Raw genomic sequence first — 26,372 nt, 5'->3', positions numbered from 1 at the left:
GTCACCTGCTGCTGCACTTGCTACACTGCTGCTAAACCCATCCTTATTCTGATTAAAACAGTTAATAAGGCTATATAAACGCAGGCTTGTCAATTTAACAATTAACGGCCATTTTGAAACATGAGATAAACATTTAAGTCAAGTTGCATTCTAGGGTTAAGGTAGCAATTGCAGGGAACAGCAATATATTTCACCATTATTGCAATTCTGCAGTTGCAATTCTTCATGGTCACCAGTAGAGGCTGACAAAGTTAAAATTAACTTCTTAACAAGTGTTTTAAATGGTTTTCACACCATGCTAATAATGCCCACAGGAACAGGCACATTGTATCATATCATGTGACATATCATATTAAAACTGCTTAAATTTTATTGATAAAATATGCTTAATGTTTAATAAAATACCATCTGTATTGTTTTCAGTTATTTTGATTAGAGCTATTAACAGCAACAGCTACACTAACAGCTGCAACAAAGCTGTTAATCAAGCACAGTTTGTACACACAGGTGCAGAAAACAACTGAAATCACCTGTGTGGGTGTTCCTCAGGTGTGCAAAAATCTGTGTTTGGGTAGAGCCAACCTTTATCATCATTGACAACCTCTGACCTCTATAATACAACCTCTAAATTCTTTCAATATAACTTTTTTGGCCTCATCTGACTGAAGACCTTCTGGCACATTAAGCATTGCCCTTAGCAAACAATTTGTATTTGAAGCTGATGCACAAAATGACATAATGACCCATACTGACTCAACAAACCCAAACACATGTAACATAAAGTTTTCTTTATGTAAGAAGGAAGCTGTTTATTTTCTTAATATTTCTATGCATAATCTGAGGACCTGAGCCACTCCACAGTAGCACTGTGATTTAGATATTTTGTAGTATACAAAATAGAAGACAAGCAGAGATGTCGCCCAACATACATCAAAAAAAAATAAAGCAAAGTATATAATTTCAACCTAAAGTGACAGTGATTTAGTATGATGCCAGGATGTTTATGTATCTGCTAACATATATATGAAATCTAATATTATTTTTGCCTGTTGTCAACCCAGCATTCAGTATTTTCAAATCTCTCTATGTGTGACAGAGACTTGGAAGTGCACTGTTAACAATGTCTTTGACTTGTCTGGTCATGCAGACTTGGTACAACATGAATGAAATTTCCTCTCATCATGGATACAGTATCAACAGTGATGTTCATTTCCATGTGCAAGAAAACAGCTGCTTCTCAGAACTCTCCAGTGTTTATAGACCTGTTCTATATACGGCCTGGAGAGGGCGACAGAGGGATTTAAAACAGAGCAGGTACCATTAAATTTAAAACAGATGAACTCTTTTTGAGGAGGAGTATTTTTCAGAGTTCTCTTAATCAAAGCACAGAATAACTTATACATATATATATATATATATCTTTTTTTTCTTAAAGTAAACATTCACAGTTCACACCGCATCATTTCCTCCTTGGCGTGCCTCCTGAGACATCTGTTCCTGCCCATCTTCCATCTTAATATTGCCCTCTATCTGATCAGCAGGGCAAGGCTCTGAAGGTTGCTGTTCCTCCTCCAAACCCTCTGAGCACTGGGCTTCTTCTGCTTCCAGCTCCTCCTCTGGATCTCCTTTATTGTCTGGGTCACTCTTTGCCACGTTGTCCTGTGTCTTTCCATAGTCCATGTCCTTGTCTTTAATGTCTTTCTGACTGCCCAGTTGCCCACATTCAGCTTCCTCTGCTGCGCTGTCAAAAACCTGGTCCTTGTCCCCATTTTCTTTTGGGCTGTCCAGTTCACATGTAGACAGACCGCTTCCGAAGGCTCCCGCCTCTTCTCCAGCTGACCTCCTGTGCTGTCTCGTGGGCGGGCGCCTCTTGAATGATAGCCGCACACGAGTCTGTGTGGACAAAACAAGTAACAGCCAGCAGGTCATTTAGATCATGTTTTAAAAAAATACAAATGTCTAGTATTAAAAAAGGGAACATTTTATATTTAATATCAAATAATTTGTATGATTAAGATGTTTCTGGCAGCTATCCATGTGTAATCAGCATATGCGTGAGAGTAGTGCACAAAAAGGTACCTAGAAACTCTAACTAGGCTAAGGGGATTACATCTTCAATCCCCCTTGCAGCAGCACTTATGCACTATAGTAGCATCTTGCTCCAGCTTATCTGAGGCCTGCTTAAACAGGAGATGCAGAACACCCACTGAGAAACACGTCAACAGCTACAAGGACCATGTGGCCGGCTGTGATGTCACAGCTCACTCGGTGAATAGCGTGAGAAACACTTAAGGGGCCTCAGTGTGACAGCAGCTCATGGCTGTCACACTGAGAACTTGTGCAAAAACCCAAACAAACATAAGATACATAGGAGTACCAATCTATTCAAAAATACTTACAAATGAGCTGCAATATTGAAAATATATCAGTATGGTCAATGGTACATTTTGGCCTTCTGCCTGATACATGCAGTAATACTGTAAAACCAGTCCAACTGCATTATACTGAGATGTTGTAACAAATAGCCCAGATCTATTTGTCCTTCATATTGTCAAGCTACTGTGCATCTTTGCATGAGTCCATGTATTTACCTTGTTGATGCTCGGCAGTGGGGCGCCCTCAGGTGGGCTGTCAAAGCTGACGGGATCCTCCTCCTCACTGGACAGCTGTGAGGTCCGCAGGGTGGGGCTCAGGGGGCTCGGGGGGCTGCAGGGCGTGGTGGGGGACAACGGTGCTGGTTGCAGCTTCACCTCTGGGCTCTTGGGCGAAGGCAGAAGAGCAGTGGGAGACAGAGCAAGGTTGGCCTGCAGGGGGGAAGGGAACATCCTGAGGCCCAGACACTATAATCTCTTTAGTACATTGTGTTCTAATAAAACTTAATTAGAAGACAACACCTTTAATTACTGCTACTATATTTATTTAAACAGCACTTATCAAAACCAACATGCAACAAACCTCGGATGAGAGTAAGATTGTCTTAAATATTAAACCATTTCAACATAGGAAATCATTAGGAGAAGGTTCATTAAGGAGAAGGAAATATTAAACAGTGTAATTTCTTTAAAACACAGGTATATTATTTTCTTTAAAATGTAAAAATTTAACAGTTTACAATTGATAGTATTTTTAGTCACCAAGTTGGCAGTATTCCTCTTTAAAATATAATATTATAGCTTTGCTTGAAAAGTATAAAAGGATTTTATTACAAATATTATTCAGGTTTGCATTTACGACACTGCTCTGTTAGTACCTGTCCCCTCTGCTTTGAAAACTCACTGCCAAGAGTATGCCCTGAAATTCCCTCTTAAGTTTTGTAAACAACACCTGTCGTCTTCAGCGTGAGAAGTGGACTACATAAAATCCTGAGTTAGCACCCGAACACTGTTCAAGTTTAGAGGAGAGCATCCTACCTGCACTGGGGAAAAGAGGAAGAGGGAGAAGCGGCAGCCCTTTTGTCCCATGGCTGCCCACCGTGTGAACTTTTAACTAAAGGAGTAATGGTGGAGAGTTGGAGCCTCACTGGAGGCTGGGTGGCCCCTGATCCCATTAGCTCATTAATCTGAGCTGATTGTGGCGTCAGGGACAAGCCCTTCCTCTTTTTCTTCAGCTTGCGAGCAGTTCACGCACCAGTGTAAACTGAACAGTGGGTGGCAGTAAAGCTTTAAATATCCCTGATAAGAGAAAATTCCTGACTACGTGCTACATCTTATAATAACACATCATTGGTGATGCAAGCTGTCGTTTTGTTTCCTCTTTCCCTCACAAATTATTCAAATGTTGCCAGATGCATGCACCAACCTGCAGTTTCTCAATGATGGGGGAGTTCTTCATCTTGATCTTAAAGGGATTTGAGGAGACAACGGTTTTCTGCAGGAGAACACGGGTCAGACCAGGGTTCATGAAAAGACAAGAGCAAGACCAGATCTGGAGCACGCGACTCAGTAAAAGAAAAAAATTACTCACATCTGATTCTTCATTATCATCTTTTTGATGCTGCAGCTTCAGAGAACATGGAGGTCTTCTTCGAAACGACAACTACAGAGAAAAAGCACAAGAAGAGTAAATAAAATCTGTAAACACGCAGTTTTTTTGTTTTGTACATTTTTGTATGGATGCTGTTGCATATAAGATATAAATAAAGTGCATTACCTCATCGTTTGAGGTGGGCATTGGTAGAATATGACCTTTGAACCTTCCAGCCAGTTCAGCCACAGATGGCTTGGATGGAGACTCCTTCTGGGAAAAAAAAAAAACAACTCTTGTAGACCTGAAGAATACTTTATATTAACATCAGTCTTGTGTGTCACATTTAAAAATTAATATAATGCCTCTCATGAGCTGAGGACATAACTGGTAAATATGTGAAATATAGGAGCGGAGCAAGGATTCCTTGCATTGTTTTTCTCACTTTCATGATACAAACTGCCCAAGTGCATCACAGTGAGACTCTTGGGAAATACTCATATACATATAGAATATTAGAAAATGTTAATGCACTGCATGAGGCCAGTGGTTTTATCTGAAGTATTTCGATCACATTCAAATGGATGTCAGAGATTAGTGATCAATCAACAATAATCACAATCAAATATTTCAAAATAAAAACATGAAGTATGTAGTGTAAGATGAGAAATGATTATGGTATTTGAGATCCTTGCTTTCATCCTCGCGCATTGAACATCCACTCTAACATCAGCACCATGAACTCTTTGTGTAGATGGTGAGAGATATAAAACAGCTTTCTCAGAAAACCACCAAGATGAATTTGCAGGTAAGAGTTTGAAAATGTAACAAATTAAAATTATAACTGATCCCTCTTTTGTAAATTTGTTTTTGATCACTTGATTCCCTTGTTGCATCTGGAAATTCCTTTGTTTTTACTTCTCAGTGTGTGAAACTTTGAAACAGAAAATGTGGCATGGCAACCCTTTGCCCTGTTAGATGAGGCACAAAAGCTGAATGACGTTGTAAAGGGGAGTTGCTTTCTGCTCAGTGGAGCACATATATCCACCAAGGTCAAACGGTCCTATACATATCTGTCTGGACCTGCACCAAATTGTACAAAGTCACATATCTCAACACCATAAATAAAGATAAAGATTCAAAACATTATTTCTTGAGAAACCAATGAAAGTGTGGAAAAATGCCCCAACCAACAACAGATCTGCCTCTTTAACCAGATCTGCACCATTTTTTGCATAATCCTGCTGACAAACAAACAAACAAACAAACCAACAAACAAACAGACACAGGTGAAAACATAACGTCCTTCGGGGAGGTAATAAAGACTGCTAAAAAAAACATAAAGCATTGAGAGTACGCACAGCAGCTGAACAAGGAGATCATCTGAGATAAAGAACGTTTCACTTCCTTCTTCTCAACAGTAAAATGCACATGGGCTGAGAAACAGAGCAGGGAGGGGGGAATATACAAAAAAGAAAAGAGAAATAGTCAAAGAGTCAACCAGTGTGTTCAGTGCTGTCCTTGGAGGAACTCATCTCATCTCCTGCTACAAAGCGTATTTTATGGGTTTGGACACAGGAAGTGAGCCCCCTCTCTCCACAGCTGTTCAACATCACGCCGCAGCCTGTGACAGGAGGGACCTGTCCTTGCAGTCTCACACTGTTATCACTTCTTGGCTCCTTTATTTTTTTTTTCTGTCTCTCCCACTATTCCCAAGCTGATTGCTAAACTTGCCTCCTCCACGCTGCCCTTTGATGACCATTAACTCACTCCAACATATCTGTGGTCTAAGTGATTAGTTGGCTAATGGCTGCAGGCAGGAATGTGCACCACCATCAGCCTTGAAAACAACCCTCCAGCGTTACTCTGTTTACCGGGTTCTGGTCATTTTTGTGCCAAGTATTTGGACTGTGAATGGGTCAAGCTGTTTGTTTACGGTCCGAGCTGGGCCAGAACTGTGCAGAATCTCATGCATCGTGTCACAATTTAATGATTTGCATTGAACAGTCACTGCTTGTGGTGCTCCTCCCTTTCTCTTTCTGACTTTCATGCTACATGTCATTTCAATCCCGCTTTTATTGACCACTAAAAAGCTCATGCTTCTCCTCACAGCTGCCAACTCTGTCACATTTCCTGGGTGTGCACTCTCAGCTCCCTCCCTCTCTGCGCGGTTTGAGCTGTAGCCCATGGAAACATGGATCTTGCAAGCTTCAGATACACACATTCCACATTTTAATCACACACTTTATTTTTTTCTTTCCCCTCTTGTTCTCAACATGACCTCACCACCTTGCACCCTCCACCCAAAACTATTACAGCATCAGTTAGCCCTGCGGTGCCTCTGTTAATGCCTCTCTGCGCTGCCTCTTTGTCCTAATCCACATCCCAACCCTTTTCCTGAGCTCTCTTTTCTCATCTGTGATAAACAGCAATCACCAGGGACCACCCACCCTCTGCGCCATTATTTTGTAACCTCTAATTGTTTAACTCTTTCCTGTCCTTCAAAAACAAAGGCCTCCTTAAGAGCACAAACTCAAGTCACAACGGTGAAGGCAAAGGAAGTGGGGCTTTGTTTGGTTACAGTTTTGCTCAGATATTTTGGGTGAAAAAAAAAAATCAAGGTTTGCCAACTTTATTTAAATAGCACACAGACAGAATGACTACTCAACCTCTCAAACACACAATCAATCATTTCTTTGTTCTTTCAGTTACTTCTGGTTTTAAAAAAAACCCCACATTTCTACGTATATGTTGAGGACAACCTCTGCACTTTACTGCAAATGTTAGGAATGGAATTTGGTCATGTACAGCAAAGATTATATTGTCCATATTCTGATCATTTATCAGTTACTTGCAAAAGTGACTGAAAAAGGGCTCATCAGTGTTAACTATTCAACAATGTTCTAGTTTTAGAAGAAGTCATTTCAGATCCATTAATATCCAGCTGTGTGTCTTCTCACAGCAAGCTCTTATCTTCAATGAGCTGCTTCATGCAGAAAATAAGGTCATGCAAATACCTCCTTATAATATACCCTGATCATGCATATAGCGTATAAGCTAATAGATACAGTTTTATTCCTGTTTATAGTTAAAAACTTCCACTAATACTTTAGAACTGCAGCTGAACTTATTGTGTTGTTTTTAGTTTTTTTTTTTTATCTGCAATGATTTAAACAAGAACATTTTACAGAGCCATTGTCAGCAGCTTTATAAATACAAGATATTAATTTACTAATCTTGAACTTTTAATTTAATTGTTTGTTTGTCTTTGTCTTTTAATTGAAAATGTTAATGCAAACATCATTTTCTGTCAATTAAAATGTTTCACTAAAATGACCAAAGAGGCAGATTATTTCAGGGAGCCATAAAAGGTTGGTTATCAGGACACACACACACACACACACACACACATGTTGAACTCAGCTGGGACCCCAAGCTCCCTGAAAGAGTGGGAAACGTTGATTCACTGCAGGAAAGAGCAGGGCAAACTCTATTTCTGGGGCTCCAGGCCTGGGAAAAAGCCCCAGAGCTGTGTAGGCAGCCTGGATCACAGCTCTGCTCTGTAACCCCTCAGCTCCTAAGAGAGTGTCCCTGGATATGCTAGACCACATCTGAAACGTAGTGTAATCTCGTCACATACAGAGCTATTGAGCATGTCTAAACAAGGACACGATGGAAAAAAAACAAAGCCTTACCGATGTGATGGAGGTTTTCCAAAAGTTGGCCTGGGTCGACAATCTATTTTAGAACTGACTTCCCTACTACAGTTCCACGTACAGTAAAGACGTAATGTACTATTATAAAAAAAACTTTACTTTGACAAATAAGGACATTTTGTGTTATTTAATAGCATGATTGAAATGATGGAAAAAAAAAAAAGTAAATTTATGCTTGTAGCAAAACAGACATACAATGGAACAGTGGAGGCCTAAAGGATAGTCTCATAAAACAGTTTGTTAGTCTGAATCATAGACTGTAAATAAAGATGGACGTAGCCTCCATGACATCACCCACAGGTTTCTGGAGAGCGGTTTTGAAGCTCAGAGTGAGCTGCTCCGCCTTCACCATCTTGGCGGAGACTGACGCCAAGCTCCCGGCTAATTCAAAAATGGGCAAAGAGATGGAGCGTGTGTGGAGCCGAGACTTCGGTGAATGCCGGTTTGTGGCAAACATACGCTCACCCACCTGTCACTCAAAGTGGCACACTCACAATTCTCCATAACTTTAAGCCTTAACAAAATTTACACAGGTGAGTTATATAAAAACTCACCCCCTGTACAGCTGCCATGAAGGAGGAAATTAACTATAGAGACCAAAACTGTTTTTTGTTCCAGGCTGTAAACATGTTTATTTCTGCTGTAAAGTTGGGAATTTTAACATGAGACTCTACAGAGTTTTGGACATTAATGTTATGGCTTCATTTTTCAGCCCTGGATGATGCTGCTTGGTTTGAATCTCCAGGACAGTTGGGAAGAGATAACTTCGGTTATAATCTGGTGTTACATTAATAAAAATGGACTTGACTTGGGAAAATATGGTGGCGTTAAATATAAAGATAATACCTCATTTGCAGCACATTGGCACAACGGTGGACGCTTATGTACACAAATCTTTTCTTAGGTTGTTTTTCCTCCCCAGAAACTCATGGAGCCGTCTGGAGGTGCCATGGACAGTCTGACAGTGTCCAGCTGTTCTGAGCCACTTCAGTGACCTTCAATACAGGTGACAGTGTACATGACCACACCTGAAAACACTCTATATAAAAAGACTGTGTTTGTCAGAGTGAATGCGAAGTGGAGTGTTGAAGGAAAAAGTGTGCGCACATCCTCAGTGAGCTGCGTTTAGGTAAGTAAAGGTTAATCCCGACATCTTAATTTCCAGTCTGTGGATGCAGACACGAGGTTTACTGTATGACCAGCAGATGTGGAAAGAGAACACAGAGACAAACAGATCACACAAAGCCTGCTATTGTCTGTTCCTGTGATTCCTATTTTCAGAGGCAGGGGAGAAGAAGCACATGATATTAGTCTCAGTAAATCCTAACATATCTGCTTGATATAACATCGGTGGTCAGAGAGCAACAGGCCATGTAATCTACCATGGAGCTGATAAAGATGATGTCTGGCTCAGGATCTTTAACCCTTCTCTGGGAATGACTCTCTGCTTTACTCTCAATCCTCATAAGCTCTTGCTGGTGAGCCCCACACAGTGGAAATCTGCGAAAGGGAAGATAAATACAGCGCGCACCAAAGCACAGCTGTTCGGCAAGATCTTGTTCAATAAGCTCACCAAGCGTAATGGCTTCAGTTTTGAGTCTGTAGACTTTGTTTTCACAAGTCAACGTGTTCTGCCAGGGGGAAAACCACCACAGTGAGCGGCTCCCTTCTGCCTACACTTGTTAAGTGGTAAAAGAGCAGACAGGCACCTTCTCGCTCACTGCCTTTCCAGGAAAACATGATGTGTTTTTGGACCAGGCCTCATCCGAATATCTCACTTTTCCACTACCCTCACTGGCACCGTGTTTTGTGTGTGTGCAGAAGTGGACTAGAAAAGGGCCTCAATCAGAGGGATGAGGTAAATGGACACACACATCTACAGTTCGAGCCGCTGCTGCCGCCGCCTCACGGGAAATGGGAGGTGCTGCAGACATAAGTACTAGTACTGCAGGGTGGAGAAACAAGTATAAAATAAAATAAGCATCCAGAGAAAAAAAAGGAAAATAAATCCAGATGACCTGAGAACAGAAAAGCTGCTGATAAAGTCTGAAAATCCAAAATGTATTTTCATGAAATGTGATAAACACAACAAACGAGTTAAGACCCCAAGAGCTTTTTGAAATATACAATTTGAGCTAAAATTTGACTGACAAATTATGAAGATATGAGAACAGATGACAGAGCCAGGCCTGTTCATGGAATGCACTGTGATATTTCAATGTGATAACTTACAGCAGCCTGTTTAAGATAATCTGAGCTGTTGTGCAATGAGAAGGTGGGGTGTTGGAGAGGGAATGACGAAAAAGAAAACTTAAAAAACAGCCAAGAGCAAAGAGTACTCCCTTCAAATGTTTGAGCCTATAAGCTCTCGTACAAACGTCTGTTGGGAATTCTACATGGTGTTCTGGTATTCTCATCCACTCTGATCCAGAAATCACAGAGACAAAAACCATCTGGACAGTGGATCAGACGGTTGACGTGAGGGGCTGAGCAGCACAGACATGGAGTGACATCATTCAGTGACGTCTTGCACCTTCCCTACTACAATGTTGTGCAGTTCCCGCTGAGACTGAGAGCCACAAGGTTTGGCATCCATTCATCCATGAGAGACCTGGACACTGTAAACTTTAGGATCGTATTCATATTCTACTGCATTATTGGAATGGAGTTACTTTGCAGATTAAGAGATGAAGTTATAAAAACAAGGTATAAATTAAGTAAATGTAGTAACAAAACCAGGTCAGAACCTAGTACATGGCGTCATAGGTTGCTAGTATCAGCTGGTCTCAGCCCTTTATCTGTTTGCTTCTCCCCTACTCTCTGTGCTCACATATACACGTATTTTAATACAGATGAATTTCTAATAAAGCTGATCTCATTCACGGTTTCTGTTGTCAGACAACGATAAAGTTTGACATTGTGACTGAAATGTGGCCCAATAACCCTCCGTGTTAACTTCCAAGACATTTCCAAGTTGCTGCTGAAATCCTGATTTTATAACCATGACATTGTCTGTCTTTAACTTTTGTGTTTGGTGATTTTGCCAAAGACTGTGCTGTGATTTTGGCTATATGTCCTTGTAAAATGATGACTCAGAGACAAACTTAGAAGCGACAGAGTATTAAGGTGTTTTCACATATAGTCCTTTGTAAACGAACCAAACTCCTCTTTAAAGTGGACCGACAGAAAAGAGACTCAGTTCTTTTTACATGTTTGCATTGTGAGCTGAGTTGAAAGAGGAATCAGTTCTTCAGCTCTGATGGGTCTCAGTCCTCTTTCTGTTCACTCTATAGTTCCTCTGGAGCTCTCAGACCTTTACGTCACACATTGTATCTGTGCATAGTAGACAGTTTCCGTTTGATGTGTTCGTCTTATATCTTGATCAATCTACTCCTCGTCCACCAGTCTTGCTATCGTTACGAGCAGCAAGTGTCCGTGTACAGTAGCGTGTGATCTGTCTACAGCAAGGCTAAAATATAAGACTGAGACCGTTTCAAACACTTCAGGTTGTTAATGCCCCCCCCCCATAGAAACTATTTGTTGTTTGTTCCTGTTGAAGGAGCAATGGTCAATGGGGAAACTCTAACTCAGTCACGTGGCATTCGGCTGATCAATGGTGGAAATATGATCACTCAGTCAGTCAGTGACATTCATGATTACAGGGCTGACCCTGCTATTGCATTCCAGCCAAAAATAATTACTGCAATATACAGAGGGGTGTTGAGGGGTGTCTGCTATCCAGCCTGCCACTGTTGAATTAAAATGAGGGGACAAAATAATAGAAACACCTGTAAGTATAACACAATACTGTTCAGCAGCACCACAATTTGCAGCCTACAAAATGACCAAATTAGTCATTTTACTTTTGATACTTTTGTATATTTTGCTGTTATTTTTTTTGTTTTTTTGCTCTGCAGGAGCAGTTGGGGTTTACATCACAGCGCTGCAGCTTTTACTTAAGTAAAGGATCTGACTACTTCTCAAAGACTGGTTAGATTCTTATAATGAAAATGTCACAGGTTATAGTCCAATTACCAAGCCACTCTACTTGCATTGTGGACTTGTATCTATTCTAATTCTTAGATGTTTTGCTTTCAGCCAGCAGTCTATGTTAATAAGATTTTTTTCAACTATCATATATCTGCTACGCCCAAACGATTAATGGGTTTATAACATGCTCAAACTTGCAGCAGTACCTGCTTTCTAAGGCTCTTAATAACTCTCCCAGTTTTTATTTGCATCAGCAGTGTAATACTCCACACATCAAATGATGAAGCTTAGATGAGGAAATCAGAAACATTTGTAATTTAGATTAGGTGGTGACAAATTCTGGCACACAGCCTAAAGTAAAAATGTCAAATCTGACTTTAAAAAAAGAAAATGGCACTTGCAAAGTACAAGCAGCTTGCAGCACTTATTGTGTTTGCGCTCTTTTCTGCCAAAAAAGGAAATAAAGAGCGTGGCTGGATGCCAAATTTAGAAGAGCATGGTTGAGGAGGCACAAGGCAGTATGGGTTAACTGTCCAGCAGAGAGATTTGGAAGTAAGTTAGAAAGTCATGTAGAAATAGCTTTGTTGTTTTTTTTTTTTCACTTCCTCTGCCCGGCCCAAACCTCGTCTCCATGTATCTCACGTTTGTACGCTTTATGTTCACAAAACTCAACGTGTTTGACAATCTGCAGATGTCTGAGAGAGCTTAGCGCCTGACACAGCCTGCCTCTCTGACCTGCTCAAACCTTAACCAGCTTTGATGGCAATAACATGTGCCGCTTTAAGACCATTTTGACTAAGTTAAGCTGGGATGTGTAGTGTGGATCGTTAAAAATCGCCTTCCATATCCCAAGAAATTCCCCTTGGTCTATATGTATCCATCCATGATGTAACTTCCTTGAAAGCCAACAGCATGTGTGTTTTCTTTGCACACACACTCACAGCGTCCCCCTCGCTATCTCCTCTGCAGCTCCAGCCCTGGCTATCTGTCTACCCCACACAATGCTTTGGGCTGAAACTCAGAGGGGCAGGGTCTGACACAACTTCATCTCTGATAGCAGGAAAAGAAAAACAAAACACAGATACTACATGAACACTTTGTGTAGCAGTAATGGCAGCAATAATAACAACATTTAAGAAAAGAACAACCACCACTCTGCAATAAAAAAGCAGCTAAAGCAGTAAAGGGATTGTGAGGCTTTACGAACCATTTGATTGGTCGTAAAGGTGCAAATATCCTCCAACGAGCCCGAGCTCCCACAAAACTACCTTAAGCAGTTTAGGACAGCGTGGAGATTAAGGCAATCACATATCCACTGCACAAAATTTAAATGCTTCAGTCAGCAAGTCTGTGCACGCTACCGTCTTCAAAGACACTGAGCTGCTTATTTTTTTAAGCTAATATAGATGAACTAGATTAAATGAGTCTGCTCTCATTCTGACCTATAAACATTTTTTTTTTTTTACGTTCACATATACATGCTGAAACCATTTCCTGCTTTCTATAAATCTATAAATCCATAAATCCCTATTTTGAATGTTTTGAAACCTGCATTGTTTACATCGACTGCAGATCTTCTCCTCATCTTTTATCAGTGCATTGCACATTTTATTATCGCTGCCAGTGGTTGATATGTGTTCACTCCCTCTTCAGAAGAAGACTGCAGAATAAATATCAGCTCACTGCTCTTTAGAGAGCATTTGCGTCCTCATCAAAGCTTTTATAAATACTCCTCAAGGAGTTTCAGTCACTTTTACGATGAATGTAGCCTAACTCACGTTAGTGTGAGTTCATATTGTTACTGTTGTCACTAGGGAAACTAAATGTGAAACAGTGAAGACAAAATGCAGAGACTACAGTGAAAATATGAAAATTCTGCAGAAAGCAACGACACACTTCCCGTTGTTTACTTCTGTTTTCTATATGATTTTGCAATTACACCATTTTTGGAAGGGTACCATGCTGGTTTCAAAAGATTTAACATGTGTGGACAGGAGGTAGAAAACATGCTACAAGACAATATCAGGAGAAAGCTGGTGTGGTTTGCAGGATGTTACAAAAATGTAACCACAACAGGAAGTACGAGTGGAATCGAAGTTTTTAGAGTCACATGAAACGCTGGTTGGTTTGTGCTGTCATCGCTGTGTGCTCATATCATGGCTCAGAAACCCCTTAGCCACAGAGTTGTATAAGCTGTAAAATCAAGACGCATTTATACATTTCATACAGATCCAACCATAATAAACGCTGTGACTTAAAGAACGGACTAAAGTTTCCTTGATGCCGATGCTTTACATTCCTCTGAGCTTCATGGTCAGTTCCGTGTCTGTTTTATGTTCAGCACAGGGTGAACCATTCACTGTGGAGTGAAAGCTCCGAGCTTAATATACAGCCTCAGGAGACACCTCAGACTGCATCTGTCACTGATAATGTCCAGCTCCGACAAGCTCTGGACATAATACCAGAGGATGCTTTTACTCTGTGTCATGATCACTGAAAGTTTCAAAGGATGCTACGATACTTATTATACTGGTTCTAGTGTTAGTGACTGTAGTACAAGCAGAGCAGTAGTTTTATGTAGTGGCGGTAGAAATATTGGTTAGTAAAAATCATAATAATAACAACAATAACAATAGTATGACACAATTTAAATAACATACTGTTGTAAAGCCAAAAGGGGGGGGGGACCTCACTCATTAGCAGATGTCTGTCTGGTACAGACTGGTCTCTTAACTTTACTATGGATTACATAATAAATGTGCTCACCATATGGTTGGCAAGCCAATCCCAAATACTCACTCCTCTCGCTGTGGTGTTGTTTTTCCATCAAAGGAAAACCACCACCCTCCGCCCCCCCCACCCCCACAACCAAACACACACAGAACAGTATCCTCAGTCCTCAGGTGCATGCACACACACCGACACACACACACATAGACACAAAATGTTCCAGTTTGTCTTCTTGTCATTCCAACACAGGAAACACAAAATTTCTAGAAAATGACTTTCCAATGCGTTCAGCTCATCTTAGGTTTTTGCCCGAAGCAGCTGACGTAAATCAGTGTTTGTGAGCATGAACAACTTCATTCCTAAAGCCAGAAACACACAGCATCACTAACACGTGATGTCATCAAAGTGCAAAGGCCGAAGCCGTTTAAATGACGGCGAGAGACTGACTTTACAGGCTGGTTCAACGCTTCTTTACAGGTGCTTTGGGCAAAATGCAGCAAAAATACCATCCTACAAAACTCAACCTGAGGCCGCAGCAGACAAAAAACACAACTGACTAAACTGATCTATTTTACACAAATTAATTTCAACAACAACAGCAGCAGCAACATACACTTGCACAACCAGCTGACAAATTGTGTTGATGTAGCAAGATTCAACAAACACTGCTCGGGTGTCATCAATGGACGCAAACTAAAATGACCTTACAGGAAAGTAGTGACTGGTTGGTTGGTTGACTGGAACAATCAGTGGGCTGACAGGTTTTACTTCAAGTTTGAAGACCGGAAAGTCGTGATGGCTGCAACTGAAGTGTCACATTTTACCTAAACTGTCAACGGAAATATGTTTCTGAAAAAACAGAGGTGAGAAGTGAAATCACTGAGCAATGCATCTGTGCATCAACATCTGTAACAGCACCTTTATTAGGACAGATCAGGTAGTTAAGAAGTGGTAAGTAAGCATTTAGTCTAAATTTTAATTGCAGCAGCTGCTCAGTGTCATCAACCTCTAAACCACCAGATAGACGAACAGCTTGTAATGAAAACTGAGCTTGTGAGATTTGAGGTTGGGGTTTGTTCTTTCCAGAAAAAGCTGAACTCAACAATAATAGTTGAACCTGCTTTCACCCTCTCAGTGTTCAGCCTCTGCGTGCAGATCCATGGTTTTCTCTCAAAACAGTTTTATCTAACAAAGACTGTATCGTTTACCTAAGAAAGAAAAAAGCCCCCTTCTCTCTTTTTAACATTCTTTCATGTTTTACAGATTTAGGGGGGGGGGAAATAAGCTGACCTGGCCTAAAGCATGTCTGAGTCCTGAAGTTGGATGGTGTAAGTATGCGAGAGTAGTACTGTGGTCGATTACTAATGTGCTCCCTCACGTGCTGTGGGGAAAAAATGGGCGTTTCTCTTCCTATTCGCCACATGACATTAAATACTCCAGAATGATGTTAAAAGTCTGAGGTTCAGCTTGTTTTGCAGGGAGGAGGCCGCAAACCTGTGAGCAAACCCTGCAGGAAAAACACATGTGTGGAAGGGCTAGGACAGGCCTCCTGTACCATGAAGAAGCACTTTTCTTTTATAGCTATAAAGAAAAGTAAACAGTAAAGGACTGTTTGGCTTCTCTTTGAGAAGAGAAAGGAGAATGTGTCAGCTGAGGGGTGGGTGGCTGGGAAATTGCTGATAATCAAAAGACTCAGACTTAAAAGCTACAACCAATTTATATCGAAGACAGAAATCAACTAATGGTATTTACACAAACACAACACTGGGTCACGACAGATGTTCTGTCAGCTCCTTTTCTTTTCTCTCACAGTGGTTACTTGTTATGAAGTCGTTACCACAAACCTACCATGAAACCATATCAGCCTAAAGCTCAAGCACAGTGAGCCAAAGACCTGTGTGGCGTCTGTGTCTGTGTGTGTGTGTGTGTGTGTGTGTGTGTGTGTGTGTGTGTGTGTGTGTGTAATAGAACAACCACACCCTCAGGAAAGAGATGTACAGTCATCCTTTAACAGTTTTTAAAGAGTTTAAAATGACACTATACAACTATCACATGCAGCTTATCATATAATATGTCACATATATTGTGTCTAATAAGATCATAAAGAACTTTTTTTATCCTAGTCAATACAACCACACGTGTATATACTGTTCCATAGGGCTACTCATATCAAAGCTGTATCATTATATCAGCAATATCACATGTTAAACTGCTGCACGCACAGACCTCAGTCCCTCCAGAAATGCCACAGTAATAACACAGCATTCAAAATACTATAAAGTCACTCACTCAGCTCCTATGATGTAATATATTAATTTCAACCTCACAATGGCCGCACAAAACCACATGACATGTTAAAAACATTTGCTCAAGTGGCTTAAAAAGTGCAGGCTGCGACAGAAAACTCCGCTCAGAGTCATATGGTAGTTACCTCCATCCTGGGGAAAGTGCCAGAGATGGTCCCCTCCTGTTTTTCTTCTTCAGTGTTTTCTGTGTTTCGGGTCCTGGAGCAAAGTGCCTGCTGGTTGTGAGGAGACCGAGAAGCGCAGCGAGGACAGAGAGCAGCTCTGTGTTTATATCTGGAGCCAAATCAGCCGCATGGACGGGGAGGAGGAGGGGACAACTTCCAACGCGCTTCGGGCTTCCTCAGCGCTGTCAAGTTACAAAATAAAATACAGCTTCTGCTAGACTTTCAAAATACATTTTTGGAGTTTTTTTTTTTTTTTTGGGGGGAGGTTTTTCTACAAACTGACACTGAATCATCAAACCTCTCGGGATATATACTAAATATTTTTTTCCCCTGCTGTTTGATATGTTTGGTAGATGCAAACTGGAATTAAAAGTTAGACTTCATTTGCAACCCAACCAAGCGATGTATGGTGGGCCTCTCAAACTAATGTGAATGTTCAGTTGTTTGTCTTTTACCATCAGATGGACAGTGTTGGTAGCCTACATAATCTTTTCTTCTTATTATTATAGGGTTTGAGTTTTATTGAGATAGTAGATACATTGAAAAAGTCGTCAGAAACAGTACAGTGAACAGCTAGAAAACATAACTTCTTATCAATAGTGGGGACGAGATGCAAAACTGAGGATGGTGTCAGTAGGAGAAAAAAACAACAACACATTGTTACCCAAATCAAATCATTTACAAAACTCACCAGTCAATTTACCGATCAGACCACACAGTGACACAGAAATGCTGCAGGTCTGCTTTCTGTGAGCCAAAACCTTCAAGCAGGTTTTTACTCCTGGCCACAAACAAATCTGTGATGTCACCACGTACTTTGCCTTTGCAAACTGATGGGAAACACCTGCTGTGACATCAGTGAATGAAATGTGGGCAGATGAAAAACATTTTTAGAGATCCAGTCTAGAATGAAGCCCAGCAGTAGTTTTCAGGCCAAACTTCTCTTTTTACCCTTTTTAAAAATCCTAAATGTATGTTCACCTGGAAAGTACATACAGTATATATCTAGCTATATATGATATACTCTTAGTTTCAGTCAGCGTTTATAGATATGTATACCTTTATTTTGAAGCCCAGTATTTTGCCACATTTGTCTCTGTCTTGACTCAGCTGTGTGAGGTGGACATCACAAACTACAACATTGAGTGTAATTGTTGCTCTATAAGAAATTGGTGGGGGTTGAGTCCTCCATCCAAAGTGTGTCCACACCAACAAAAACTCTCTTTAATATTCTCCTAGACACTCCTGTCTGCGGTACCTAATGGTTTGGTTTATAGCACTCTATTTCCACTGTGTATAACCTTCCGACAATTCCTGCAGACTGTCTAAAAGTTGACTGGAGAAACTCAAAAAACATACAGTCATCATCGACATATCCGATATTTACAAGCACAGTTCAAAGGTCAGAGGTTCAGACTTGACAATAGATAGATGCGAATTTAATGTAACAAAAATGCAAATGCAAAAACGGAAAACAGCTGAGGATGATTTTGTTTTCCCTTTTTCAAAGAAGAACTATCTATAGGCTGAGTAATGAGTTGTGTTTCATGCATGGACCACAGGCTGCTGGATTTTCATCAGTTCTTGTTTGAATGTGCATGTCTGAAATACCTGCAGTGAAAGCTTCACCTCCTCTTGCAACCACTTCATGTGCAGGAGCACAGGAAGAGTTTGCTTTCACCAGGCGGTTTGTTCTTGTCCGAATGTGCTGCATTGTGCGTGCCCTCTCCGGTTTTCCTGTGAACCAAGAACCAGGACACACTCACAGCTGGCAAGCACATAAATATTACTATTAGCTGCTTTTCAGTCAAGTACTCTCATCTTGAGTTTTCATGTAAGGATGAAAGATCTTGGAGGGACTCTGCTGTCCTGTCTGGGGCCAGGAGGAAGGAGAGCCAGTCACTCAAGTGGTTTGTGGTGTGGAAATGTAGAGAAGTCGTCTAATGGACTCGCTTCGCCAACAGCACGCCACACAACTGCAGAGGAGGCTGTTTCTCCTGCTGGTATACTGACCACACAGTGCTCCTTACATTGTCTTAAGGCCACAGTACTGGTAGAGCAAGAATAACCATATTGTCATATCAGTTCACATATTCTGATCATCACCAGGGGCTAAAAAATGTATTTTCCACCACTTACGCCTTTTTCTTTACTTGTCAAACAGACAAAAGCCAGTTGTGATCCAGTTTGACAGGTTTGAAATTGACACATAAACAGGCTCTTTTGTCTAGAGAGTTGACATTTGTCCCTCAGTTGACCCAATGTCAAACACTGTTCATGAACAAACACTTCACAGATAACAAGTGGATATAAATTAGCCTCCAAATTGCAGGGAAACTCTTACTAATTTAGAGAAAGAATCAGGGTATTGACTCTTCTTTGTGCAACACGGTTCATTAAACAATGGAAACTCTTTACTAAAAGCTGCAGAAGACAAGGTGATTAGCACCTTATAAATGAAGCTTATTATCATTATTACTGCCATTAGAGGCATTTGAAAGTGCCGTGTGAGCACCCAGTGGTTTGTAAAAAGACAGAAACACATTTGTGTTCTCTGTCTCACTGTCACCCAACTGTGACAAGACGAGTGCAGAGTAGAAGTGAGGTGGCACATGTGGCAGGGAGACATGATGGGTGAGACTACACAAGATGAATCACCTCATACTTCTAAATAGGTGGTTATCAAACTCCCTGGGCTCTCCATCAACTCGGCTTTCACGGCGAACATTTGCAGTGTTACGGACGATTGGCTTCACAGTTAGTTTGGGTTGGCTACAGCAATAAGACAGTGAACCTCTGCAGACTTTCTGGAGGAGAGCGTTTGTCCTGCAGACCCCTCCCCTAAAATAACTTCCATTGTGGCCCAGCTCTCTGTAGCCACATGCATGGACCGGCAGACATAGGGTACCAAACAGGAAGGAAATATGTGTTTCTGATCATTTGTGAAAATGGGCTGAAATGGGGAAGCTGATAAAGGTTTCTTACAGGGGAGAAGTGAAAACATGAAGCATTCTTCTACAACAGTGGTGTTTATGTAATTTAAAAGCAACATTTGACCGATGTTAACCCCAGGAAACGTTTGATATTGCTGTTATTCGTCTGCACACATGCATACATACACGGTGCGTCTCTCCTGATCGCAGTGTACCTTGGCTCCCCCCTCTGGAGGAAAGGACCATTACACCGAAATCATGTTGGTGTGTGCAGCTGTGTCATTTCCCAGAAGAGATCAACTTAAATTGTCATTAGGAGATGGATACAAATGAAAAGAAAGTGCAAAGCAGAAAAGTAAGAAAGGAATACATGTGTAAATCTATACAGTTTCTGCCAATTCAGGATATTCTACTGGCCCCCGTCTTGTTTGTGGTTTAGTATTAAGTTCTTTTATCTCTTTATGAGGGCTGCCGTATTTCTATATTAATACCAAACAATCATACCCATAAAGAAATCTAATATATAACATATATGTGCCTTTATAGTGATGTTAAGATATATTACACCTGTAAGGGGATATATTATCGCATATACACATCCTCTGGATATATGAAGATATAAGTTACATAACATATATGAAATACTCATAGTAAAAGTTCTATATGTACATTTATTAAAAATATCTATATGATTTTTTTATGTGGTATAATGTTAATTATATAAATTTAGATATGTGCAAGTTTATTAAAACAACACATATGTCAAAATTCAGTGTTTTTATGTTTTTCTTATCAGTGTCTTATTCATTTTGAATATTTATGTCTATTTCTTATATCGGCTGTAATATCAACATATATTGACAGGCTTTGGGATGGATGTATATATAGTTAACATACTGTATGTCTATAATATAAGCATACATAAATTCAATATATGTACATATATCAAATTTTCACATGGGTAAAGGCACAGCCATCCCAACGCTCTTCAGTTTAAATATGTTTTGTGCATTAACTATAAACTTAACAGTTTAAGATAAACACTGATTACACAGTATAAATAGCAACACCATGAATGTTTAAAGGGTGTATTCACTACAGAGATGTGAAAGGTTACAATTGTTTGTGTGTTATTAACATAGGCACATTGTGTTTGCCTTAGATGAAGGTTAGATCACAGTTTATGACCAATTACTGCAGAAAACCAGGGGATTCCAAAGGGTTTAGATACTATCTTATACTCTGTATAATATCACTTTTCTTTTAAAATAAAAGTATTGTTGCTCAGGACCTTTAGTCCTCATGAACCTCTAAATCTCTCAGGTGATACGTCACCACATTTCATCTATATTCCGAATTCTTTTTATAATGCAGATAAGTCACTGTCTTCATATTACAGAGCTCACAGAGTTGAGCAGTGTGGTAGAGCTTCCCTGCTTTAATAGAAGTCATGGCCTGAAAAGCAGAGGCAAAACAAACAAAATTTCTGACGCTGACTGACTTGAATGCGTGAAGGAAGTGTTGACAGCTGTGGACGCGCCGCTCAGACACTCTCTTCATTATCAGCAAAGAAAATAACCAACAGAGGAGTCGTGCTGCTTGTTGATCTTTCCCCAGGTGATGGCAGGATGGTCTGTGGGATATGAGCTTTTTACCCACTGCTGCAGCTCCTCTGGCAGAGATGAATGGCTCGGTGAAAAAAAAAAAAAACTGACATGAGGATGAGTCAGCCCAGAGCGACTTTGTCTCTTTGTATTTGTGCAAACCAAGGCCCCGATGATTCATGGGCAAAATCATGACAGTTCCTTTTAAAGAACAAGATGTATGGCAGACAGAACCTGGAGAACTCTGGGTTTATTTTGGGATTTGACATTGTTCAGGTTAAAAATACATAACTTTGATGTTACCGTTCTTACCAGAGTGCACAAGGTACAAAATTGTACAGTTTCTAATTCAAAATGCAACATCAAAGAAGGATTGTACAGTGGTGTCAAGGTTATGCAAGTGGAGGCAATAAAAGCAATAAGCTGTGCCGCAGCTGACAACCTAATATCTTTCTCATCTTTGAAATGCACTTAGAGCGGCCATTACATTGAATATGGAGATGCAGGGATGTTGTCTGCCAGTGTAAATCTAACTCAGAGCCCAGGTAATATAATAACCCTATCAGATTACATGTGATGGCTGGCACGTATGCAGCCCCCAAAAACCTCAGGGCTCAGGTGGCCCCACACACACACACACACACACACACACACACACACACACACACACACACACACACACACACACACACACCGGAATACCCAATTTCAAATGAGCACGACTAATGGCCCAGAGCTAATAGGTTTACTTGTTTTTGTTTTTCTTGATTTATGAGAACAACGAGCAGTATGATAACAACTGTTCACCATACATTAAACAAATCCAATCTGTAGCGGAGACTACAATTAAACATTACAAATGAACAGTCAAATGTGGCAAAATGTCGTCCGTCATTAACGAAGAGGGATCACTTATTAATCTGTGCTGCGGATTGATGGTAATTATAAACTGAAATAATGCGTGTGTTCAACAAGTGCTGACACCAAGCAACAGAAACATGCAGCAGCACACACACAACATGGAGGAAAATACTTCTGCATAACACTGAGACAGGAAAATGGAAATGACAACTTTTTTTTTGCTTGGAATGAATATTTTCTTGAGATGGCTTAGAAACTTCCACCCAGTCCCTGTGAAGAAAAATACCACTGAGTTGTAATGAACTGACTTTGCAGTGAAGTGCGACGCTCTCATCCCTGAATTCCCCCTCAAAGATAAACCAGAACAAACATTTCTCCTTTACACATCTTCAACTAGTTTCCTCTTCAGCTGCAGTTCCTGAACTGTAAAGAAACCTGCAAAACTCTCCCTCGGTGGTGAAGTCAAACAATCCTGTAAATCACGTCAGACCCCGGTCAGGCTCTCATTCAGGGTGGAGATGTGGTCTGTCACACAGAGCTGTCTCTGGCCACGGTGGGCTTGTCTGGGCCGCTGGTGCAGCAGGAAGAGGCGCTTGGCTGCAGCCCTGTACTTCCGGGACATGAGGTTGTAGACGACCGGGTTGATGGAGGCGCTGAGGTAGCAGAGCACCATGGAGGCCATGTTGAACTTCTGGCTCAGCATGGCCGTTTCGTAGTCGTCCACCTGGGCGAACAGGTTCCTGCCGATGTGGTATGGGAGCCAGCAGATGATGAAGGCCAGGACCACCACCACTGAAAGTGAAGAGAAATTGGAGGAGGAAACTAGTGTCACTTAAGTTCACAAATTGGGAAATAAGAGATATGTATAAGAGTTGCATGAGAAAACTGATACTGCTCTTCCTATATAGTAAATATAAGGCTACAGCCAGTTGCTAGATAACGACTGGAAACAGGGGGAAACAGCTAGCCTATGAACAAAATCTGCTTACCAGCACTTTTAAATTCACTAATTAACACCCCTATAAAACCATATATTGACATTTTACGCTTCATTTTCAGTAGCAATTAAACAAAAGGGACACAATTAGTGAGCTTTGCTTTATTAGTGCTTCGTGGGAACAGTTTGATCAGATTCATTTGACAGCAGAATCTGTCTAGTAACAGTAAACCAATGAGAGTATCAATACACACAATTGTAGAAACCTCACATATGAAATAAACACTATTATTCTCAGACAGATAATATTATGTTCATTTTGGGCTCATTTGCTAAGTGGAGCAGTTTCCAGGATCTTTAAGTAGCCTATGATCTATGGTCAATGGTCACCCTTGACATTTATTAATGACCGACAGCAATTACAGCGACATCAAAAGAACTTCTCCTTAAGCCCACGCACACACACACACACACACACACACACAAGCGCTCTGTGCACAACCTCTCTTGTTCCCCTAAAGTGATGGTGGCCTGTAATTGGCTCCAACCACGCAGTCACATTTTCACAATACAGGCATGTAGCAAGCTAATTAGAGCATATGTGCAGCAGAAATGTAGAAATGTCCACCGTGGTGAAAGCACATCATAAAAACAACATGGCTTTATTTAGCTTTTGAAAGGCAGAAATCTGAGTGCTGGGTGAGGTAATCACTGAGTCACTGGTATTGATCAAGAAGCCCCTGCAGAAATAATACCACCAATTTGTCTAATGGGGGCAGTGATTTCAGTACGGCTTATAAATGTCAGTTTAATAATTAAAAGAGAGGTATATCTGGCCTGCATGAAGCCAGTTATTTGTTAATGAACAGTAAGAGTTATCTATACACTGCAGAGTAGATTTACAGAGAGAACAGGTGTTTTATCCAGAAGTGATCGTGTCTTGGCGAATAGGAAAGGTGATCACTGAGTGACTCCTGAGACGTGTGACACCGGCAGATTACAAAGGCGCCATGCACTGCAGGAGCATGTACCTTACCATTAAGGTTGATATATGGAGGCCTCTGATGACAATCCATTCTGGGATGCAACAGATGTGCATACAAACGGCAGCGAGTCTGACAACACGAGCTCTGTGCAGTGTGTGTGCTCTGCTAATGAACAGCATTAATATCCTAATGGATGCATCATGATTCATATTTGGTCAATGCAGATCAGCCTGGTCATGGTCTTGCGTTGTAAAACAAGGTTTCCTGCACAGAGTGCCAGATCTGCAAATTAAGCCAATCAGTAAGTGCAGTGGCAGGACATGATTAGCCTCAGACAAAACAGAATAATTAACCGCTGACATCAACAGCAGCAAACATGGCACCAGCTTTTTTTTTCTTCAAGGAACCTGCAGGATAAAAGAACCACAATGAACCACATACAGAGAGCTGGATTTTTTTTTATGCCAAACAAGGTGAAACTACTTTGGGTTTGAAATGGAGTACAAATCTATTCTTTAAATATATGTGAGAGCAAAAGTTCAATTTGCTACAACAAACACACTCGACTGACTCAGAACCCTAACCCCAAAAACTTAAAACCTTATTATTTTGCTCCAGCAACAGTAAAAGTCAGACTGACAGTGTAAAACAAACACTGAATTTTTACCAACAAAGTTTCACATGCTGTCCTTCCTGAATTAGAATTGTCTGCTTCTTTATGAAGCATTTCAGAAAGCGAGCATCAGATGGAGTAATTCTGGATCATATCAAATAATATTACTTGCAAATTACAAATGTGAAACTTTGGTGTCATGGTGATATACAGAAAAACATTATGAAACTCAATTGTAGCGGTTCAGGTGTGTTTTTGACCATCATGATTGCTGCTCAATGTCAGTGTGAAACAAACATGTATCTGTCTGCTGAGAAGAAACAACCTACTCACCCAGTATCTTGACTGTTTGCCTGTGGGACCTCTCCCGGGCCAGAGCGCAGGGGCCTTGCAGGTCATTTTTGCTTTTCCACAACTTGCACCCGATGGAGCCGTAGAGGAAGATGAGGCAGAGCATCGGGCAGAAGAAGTAGGTGGTGGACACCCAGAGCATGATGTGCAGCTGTCCGGAGCTGATGGCGTAGCTGGTGTGCTTGCACTGCCCCGTGTTGTAGTCCGGGTGTGTATCATTGTCATACTCCACCCCGACCAGGAAGAGCGTGGGAGCTGCAGAAACCAGGGCGAAACCCCACAGGGCGAGGATGATGTACTGCACCCTTCGTCTGGTCACCACCACCTTGCTCCTGAGGGGGAAGCTGATGGCCAGGTAGCGCTCTATGCTCAGGGCCGTGATGTGGAGGATGGTGGCTGAGGTGCAGCCCTCGAAGATGTAGTGGTAAAAGCGGCACACGGCCTCCCCAAACAGCCAGGGCACATACTTCCACAGGCGATAGAGGTCAAAGGGCAGGCAGAGGAAGATGATGAGGTCGGACACTGCCATGCTGGACAGGTAGAGGTTGGTGGTGGTCTTCATGTCCTTGAAGTGCTGGATGATGAGGATGGTCATGGTGTTACCCGTCACCCCGACGATGAAGATGAGGATGCAGATGACGGTGACGGGGATGAGGGTGGAGGTGGGGAACAGGGAGCCCTCGTAGTGGTGGTCGTCTGCGCTGTAGTGGTCCATGGCCTCTGCTCCCCCGGCATGAAGGTCCACCTGTGGTCTGGTCCAGGGCATGCCAGCTTCCACTAAGTGCTGGTGCAGTAAAGAGTGAAATCAAGACTCAACAGGCAGCTGAGGGGAGAAAGATGAGATGTTAAAGGACCAAGCTGGAGTTTCATTTTTTGCAAGTATTTATCTCCTAAAATACAAATTATGCAGACTTTACTGGAGATTTTATTTTTCTATTCTTCTGTTTTTCCAATTTCACACAGCCATTGCTTGTTTTAAATTATTGCACTGCATTTCCCTGTAGCAATAATGTAAACTCTGACAAAGTGCACTTTATGCACTTTGTGCTCAAGTGTCCACCAAGTTATTTTTATACGGTACAGAAATACAAAATATATTCACAACTGTGAAACACACCAACATGATTTTTAGCTGTGATATAAAGTAAAAGCCGATTGTAGTAAAAGGGCTAAAAACATGCAAACTCACTGTCAAAAATAACATCCTGGTGTCAAAGG

At 41.2% G+C, this 26,372-nt stretch overlaps 2 protein-coding genes across 3 annotated transcripts; both read right to left on the bottom strand.

Annotated features, from left to right (window-relative positions):
• Positions 1-783: 783 nt before the first annotated feature.
• Positions 784-16,990, bottom strand: LOC111654743 (capZ-interacting protein). Of its 2 annotated transcripts, none has more exons than XM_023405870.2 (6): positions 16,831-16,990; positions 4,150-4,236; positions 3,964-4,035; positions 3,799-3,867; positions 2,592-2,804; positions 784-1,893 (listed from the first exon to the last, which is right to left on the bottom strand). In XM_023405870.2, the coding sequence occupies exons 1-6, from the start codon at positions 16,834-16,836 to the stop codon at positions 1,450-1,452; spliced, it is 891 nt and encodes a 296-aa protein (XP_023261638.1). In that variant the 5' UTR covers positions 16,837-16,990; the 3' UTR covers positions 784-1,449. The 2 variants fall into 2 exon arrangements, with proteins under 2 accessions (XP_023261638.1, XP_023261639.1); XM_023405871.2 differs by having other exon boundaries at positions 4,150-4,233; positions 16,831-16,980.
• A 5,701-nt stretch (positions 16,991-22,691) lies between these two features.
• On the bottom strand, positions 22,692-25,920 carry mlnr (motilin receptor). Its single transcript, XM_023405867.1, has 2 exons — positions 25,137-25,920; positions 22,692-23,059 (listed from the first exon to the last, which is right to left on the bottom strand). The coding sequence occupies exons 1-2, from the start codon at positions 25,918-25,920 to the stop codon at positions 22,752-22,754; spliced, it is 1,092 nt and encodes a 363-aa protein (XP_023261635.1). The 3' UTR covers positions 22,692-22,751.
• Positions 25,921-26,372: the final 452 nt, after the last annotated feature.

This window comes from Seriola lalandi, unplaced genomic scaffold (assembly GCF_002814215.2).
Source record: "Seriola lalandi dorsalis isolate HSWRI2012SDOR001 ecotype SW California unplaced genomic scaffold, Sedor1 jcf7180002054288, whole genome shotgun sequence".
In the NCBI taxonomy this organism is placed as follows: domain Eukaryota; kingdom Metazoa; phylum Chordata; class Actinopteri; order Carangiformes; family Carangidae; genus Seriola; species Seriola lalandi.
Note: the sequence above shows the minus strand (reverse complement) of the source record. Positions and strands in the feature narration are given on the sequence as shown.

Bases quoted from the DNA above. Each gene is read 5' to 3' on its own strand.
- LOC111654743 (XM_023405870.2), bottom strand. The intron at 3,868-3,963 runs GTGAGTAATTTT...GTTCTCCTGCAG, and splicing joins ATGATAATGAAGAATCAGAT to AAAACCGTTGTCTCCTCAAA. The intron at 1,894-2,591 runs GTAAATACATGG...TTGTCCACACAG, and splicing joins CACTGCCGAGCATCAACAAG to ACTCGTGTGCGGCTATCATT.
- mlnr (XM_023405867.1), bottom strand. From the start codon at position 25,920: ATGCCCTGGACCAGACCACAGGTGGACCTTCATGCCGGGGGAGCAGAG. The intron at 23,060-25,136 runs GTGAGTAGGTTG...CTTCACTTTCAG, and splicing joins GCAAACAGTCAAGATACTGG to TGGTGGTGGTCCTGGCCTTC.